At 36.0% G+C, this 5,702-nt stretch overlaps 1 protein-coding gene across 1 annotated transcript; it reads left to right on the top strand.

Annotated features, from left to right (window-relative positions):
* The first annotated feature begins 1,360 nt into the window (after nucleotides 1-1,360).
* LOC308688175 (uncharacterized protein) lies at nucleotides 1,361-5,360 on the top strand. The gene is made up of 5 exons (XM_081361096.1): nucleotides 1,361-1,462; nucleotides 1,901-2,021; nucleotides 3,462-3,608; nucleotides 4,105-4,232; nucleotides 4,692-5,360. Exons 3-5 carry the CDS (start codon nucleotides 3,497-3,499, stop codon nucleotides 5,004-5,006), a joined length of 555 nt encoding a protein of 184 aa, XP_081217222.1. The 5' UTR covers nucleotides 1,361-1,462; nucleotides 1,901-2,021; nucleotides 3,462-3,496; the 3' UTR covers nucleotides 5,007-5,360.
* Nucleotides 5,361-5,702: the final 342 nt, after the last annotated feature.

The following is a 5,702-nucleotide window of genomic DNA, read 5'->3' as shown; positions in this document are numbered from 1 at the left end:
ATGAGAACGACTGACATCTCTCTCTTTGCATACATATTACATAAACTGTGAATATTTGTTTTTCATAAAAATTACTTCATTTAAAAGAAGAAAATTCAAGCTTCATGCCTGTGTGACTGTATGCCTGTTTGACTGAGTATTCGCTGAGTTACAGTTCATTTTCGGACGCGTTTCAGAATTGACTTCACTGACGGAGAGTAGGCAGAACTCGCATCATGTTTATTTTTCTTTATTTGGCAAAAAGCACAACACTTTGTTTTTATTATGAGCATACACAAAAAAATACACACTAAACAGGATCGATTGATGTATAACACAAGCATATAAGATAAAAATTATTATTTTTTTTTTATTTTATTTTTTTTTTTTTTGCACTCATACGGAAAAAAACGAGCCTATCGCGCCGGCGCGACAGCCGACCTCAGGGGGTTAACCAACTATTAGTTTATAGTTAATTTATAGTTAATATATTGTATTCTCTATATTGTTAATTTATTAATTGGCTATATACAAATATTGAGTTGTCACTGTAATTAACACAATTATTATTGTTTAACTCATAGTAAAGGTTCGAGGTTAATTGGTTATTAGGAGGGAAAAGTTGTCATATTAGATTAGGTCACAGAAAATGGGAAAATGTCAAGTCAAGTCAAGTCACGTCACATTTATTTATATAGCGTCACATTTATTTACTTTTTACAATACAGATTGTTTCAAAGCAGCTTTACAGAGATAACAGGAAAATAATGCAACAAAGATTGTTTCCAGAAGAAAATAGTGTCATTGTCCAGCTTAAGTAAGTTCAGTGATGTTTCATTTTTGTTGTAAAAAAGTTATTTGTATATATATAGCCGCTCTGGAGAAAACCATGATGTCATAATCCAGCTCAGTTCAGTTCTCATATAATGGTGTCAATTAACCTGGATGCCAGCCGAACTTAGCCCCGCCCACAAAATTTTGAGGTCGGGAAGTTCGGTCTGGACTTCGGTCAAAAGTTGTTCAGACCAATCAAATTGTCAGGGCAGGCTTTATACGATGATGGACAGATGATCAACAGTAACGTCATCCACGTCACCAAAGAGCACTTGGGTTGAATTTGTTTACAACACAGCAAATGTCAGAGTGTTAAAATCCCAGAGTTTTGATGACCAGAGTATAATTTATACACTTTGGAGTAAACTGGGCTTAAAGTACACTTGTCAGGTTTCACCATAAACTCTCTCAAGTGTTGTGTGTTGGTTCAGTGTTGATGTGGAGCTGTTGTAGTGTAAATGGTGGGATGATGAACTCTTTGAGAGTCAATCTGTTGCTGTACCGTCCGCATGAGTTTAGGTTTCGATACGTCATCAGATCGACTACGCGTTGTCATTGGTTGAATCAAGATGCATGCAGCCTCGACACCAGTTTCTTTCCAACTGACATCCGAAGACGTCGTCGACATTTTGATTTTGCAGGACTGCAGGTAAGAAACCACCAAGTGAATCATGCCGAATATTCCTGTTTGTCTTCTTGTTTTAATTCTCATAACTAAAACACTAAAAACGCTAATGTAGAAGTGGTGTGACGTCTGGTAATTTAGTTTAACTAGCTAACTTACTATACATTGGTACCTATGGTAATTGCCAGTGTTAAATCTGGTAAAACTGTTTTTTTAGTGGTAACGTTAATCAAATGATCAACCATTAAATGAAATTTCAAAATGAAAATGCAGCATTCATTTGTGCTGCCGCTCCCTATCTCGGGCCTTGTGCAGGCAAAATTGACTAACGTTAGCTAACTTAGCCTTGAAAGCTAACGTTAACGTTACAGATTCCCGTCTGAAATGATTGAGTCTGACTTTATTTGCACTACATTTGGTATTGTGCGTGTTCAATAAACCAATTGCATTTTTATGTTGTAGTAACATGTGAGGAAAACTACAGCAATGCTTTTCAAAGTGCAGTAAGTTACCAAGGTCCTTGGCAAGGAAAGAAGTAACATCGAACTCAATGAAGCATCATATCCAGCATTTCTCAGGGAGGGTAAGTTAATGTTAATATCATTCTTCTCTTTATAATTGAAGTTTAGATCAGTGGTCGTGTTAACCGAATATTTTCCGTCATTGACTGATTTTTTTTAGCAGTGAAAATGCTTGATTTTAATTTATTTTTTCATGACGTCAGATGTAACTATGAATATAAATAAAACTGGCTGACAATCGTTATTTTTTATTTTTCGCGAGGCATCCTCTGTTACGAAGCACGTCTCGCGTAATTCCATGTATTTGGCGCCTCGTGCAGCATATTCGCCTGGCGCGCAAACATCTACATGTTGCTTGCTTTCATTTGATCGATAACTGGCTAGAAGATGATAAATAAAAACTGATTGCGTCGACGATCAACAGACAGAAAGGCATCCCGTTCTGTAAGAAACACACTCCAAAGGTAATCGGAGACAAATATACAATTATGAATTTGAATGAATTCTTTAAAAACATTAATAAATTAACATCGAATCAATTTATAATTGTAATGTAGGGAGGGAGGGGGGTGTTCTTTCCGTCGTGCACGTTTGTGTGAGCACTCTGGTTTCCATTTACAAAAGCAAAAGTTTAAATTTTAACGTCTGCAGCATTGTATGCATTGTAGCCAATCGAAAGTTTAGTTTTTCATGATGCTTAGAGGACTAAACTTTCGGGAGTGACCACCGCTTTTACCAGAGTGAGTTCTGTAAATAATAGTTCTGTGATAACCATAGCAACGGACGTGACAAAAAAAAAACTCTGACAATATAGCCTACTGTAGATCTGTGCATCATGTCTTACTGTGTAAATACAGACTAACAGAGCTGCCACTGACAAGAATAAATAAAACAAATCAGTGTTTGCTGAATATGTTTAGATTCAGTTAAATAGTCTATTGATAACACTTAAACACTCTTTTTCACGTGTCCTTTTTAAAACAATGTTTATTTATTAAAATAATATTTTAAGGTATTTAAGGAAGATAGTCATGCATTGTATACTCATTATTATTATTCCAACCATCTACAAAAAACTCAACCAGTTGACAACAAAAATATAACCACATTTTTAAAAAGTATCCAAAGAGTGATTTAATATACATAAGTTGTATTTATATTGAAGATTCTAAATATATATTCTTATTTTTATTGCTGCTTGAAAAATGGATTTAGGAAATAAAATGGAAATAAAACGAAAGCTATTAAATGTCTTATAATTAAAATATGAAATAGATTATGGTGCAATTTTTACGACCATATCCATCAAAATAAAGGGCAATGTGAAAGTCTTACGCAACCACTGGTTTAGATGTATGTTTATATGAAATTTTATTCTTGGCACCATGCTAGTCTACTGTAGCTTTGCCCATTAAGATAGAAATAGTGCTAAAAAACATTATTGTTCTCCCAATTTGTTGCATTTTTAAACGCAAGTACATATGTTTTTTCTGTATTCAAAGCTAAAGAGAAGTTCAGCATACCCCCTGAGACAAACATGTATGTGCTGGATGACAGTGGAACAGAGGTTGACGAAGAGGTCTTCAGCGACATCCTGGATAGTAACACTGTTCCCCTCTCTAAAAGATCCCTACTCCAAAAAAGGCTATGTGAGTACATATTTAAAAGTAAGGTTAATCTTAATAAACAAATGAATAATGTTCTGGTGCATTTTAGAAGCCTCACACTTATTTTCTAAAGATCTCTATTGATTCATGCTAAAACAATTTTTTTTTATACATTTCCATCTTTGTTGATACTGTCTTTAGGAACACTTTTTTGACATAGACAGCAATGGGTGCTACATTGCCTGGAAGATTAAGAACAATTTACTATCGTTTTCATAGGCTTCAATCTGCACAATGTTTGAAGGAGAGCATTGTGCAGAATAAAATTTCCCCGATAAACTACAGAAAATAAAAAAATGGCCTTTTAATCCAACCAATTGATTAATAATTGACAGGTTAATCGATTATCAAAAAAAAAATGTTAGTTGCATAACTAGTATTGTTATTGAAAAGAGTTTTGAGTTTTAATATTGATGTAGTATCAAAAGTTTTGGTCAGGTGTATATCATGCTTAAAGCAGGTGCTTCTGCCTTCTCAGGTTGGGATAGTGACATGGCCTCACTGCTGCTGCTGGTCTACCTACTGCCACCACCTCCAAGTGGAAAGAAGGGAGCTGTAAAGATCAGTACCCGAGAAGCTGTGGACCATGTAGTCAAATTTCATAAGGTCAGTGTGTCCTGATCTCCAATGGCAATAGCCATTGTCAAAAGGCAATTGTGTTACTCCCCCAGATTATTGATCTGTTTCTTTTCAATGTCACCTTCACAGAATTTTAAGTCTGATAATTTATGTTTTGCCTCCTTGAAGTGCATAGCGAATAGAGTGGGGTTCACCTCTTTTGACTGCAGTCTTGTGCTCGTTCATTCTTATTTTTAGTTGTCTGTCTTGCCAACGTATTGGAGTTTGCTGGGACATGTGATAAGGTAACCAACATTGATGACCTCTCTGTTTAATTCTCTCTCTTTGTGTGACCGTGGTACAAAAACCTTGGTTACCTTATCACATGCTGAATATATCCTGCATGGGAAAGCTAACTGTGCAATCAAAGGTTTCTGTCAGAGTGTGACTTATCCATCAAAATGTGATGTTCAGTGTAATTCATTTCAATTTATTGTTATCTTACAGTCATGTCGCAGCCTTCAGGAGCACTCTGGTCCAAACCAGCGGAGGCAGCCCTACATCCTGGCAGTTGGGACGACAAGAAAGCACATCCACGAGTTCTACATTGCATTGGATGGTGATCTCCTTCCCTGCAAGGGCAAGTCTTCCCTGTCAGCCTTTGATGAACTTTTCAAAGCACATTATGTTTTCGGCATCTCCTATGACCAAGCCTTAAATGGCATGTACACATTTGTGCAGACCACCATCTACAACATTGATGTAGATCATTCTCATGAAACTCCCAGAGTCAAGGACCTTAGAGCTAAGCTCCTCAACTAAAGAGTTATGATGTTCAGATGCTTTGTTTGCAAGTCTGGGTCAGTCAATTGATGTGTGACCAGACTGGATGCCACCAGAGATTTTGGACTTTTTCAGGCTTTAGAAAACATCTCTATAACAAACATAACGTTAAAAGTCTAGATCAATTTGAGAACGAATCCGTCATAGTTGACGTATCTGATGAACCCGTAGTTAATTTAATTCCAGAGCAACCAGAGAATTCTCAAAGCTGTAATGAGACTACTTCTGGTTTTGATAGAGATGATCAATATGTGGTTCCTGTACATGTGTTTGTATGAGTTTGTGGTTTTTGAACATCCATGAACATTGTTAAATAAACAGACATTGCACTGGAAAAAGCACTGACTTTGAGTATTTTTCACTTACTGATGGTTCTAGGTTTACACTGCAGGTGTTGGAAACTATTGTAACACTGTAAATAAAAAAGTACCAGCTTTAGAGTACATTTGTACTCTCCAAGTGTTAAATAATGAGCTCTGCAAAGGTTCTAGGTTTACACTGCAGGTGTTCAAAAGCACTGAAACGGTGTCAAAAGTACTATTTATAAGAGTACATTTTAACTCTCCAGGTGTTCAAATGTAACTCTATTTTGAGAGTATATATTTTACACTTTTTACAGTGTTCACTGAACACCGAACTCTTGGACCTATATATACACTGAAACCAGTGTTCAGT

The sequence above is a fragment of the Scardinius erythrophthalmus genome, assembly GCF_964197995.2.
Source record: "Scardinius erythrophthalmus genome assembly, chromosome: 3".
NCBI lineage: Eukaryota > Metazoa > Chordata > Actinopteri > Cypriniformes > Leuciscidae > Scardinius > Scardinius erythrophthalmus.
The sequence above is the reverse complement of the archived record's forward strand: the minus strand, read 5'-3'. Positions and strand labels throughout refer to the sequence as shown.

Coding starts and splice junctions, on each gene's coding strand:
- LOC308688175 (XM_081361096.1), top strand. CDS start 3,497: ATGTATGTGCTGGATGACAGTGGAACAGAGGTTGACGAAGAGGTCTTC. Junction 3,609..4,104: donor CCTACTCCAAAAAAGGCTAT/GTGAGTACATAT, acceptor CTGCCTTCTCAG/GTTGGGATAGTGACATGGCC. Junction 4,233..4,691: donor ATGTAGTCAAATTTCATAAG/GTCAGTGTGTCC, acceptor GTTATCTTACAG/TCATGTCGCAGCCTTCAGGA.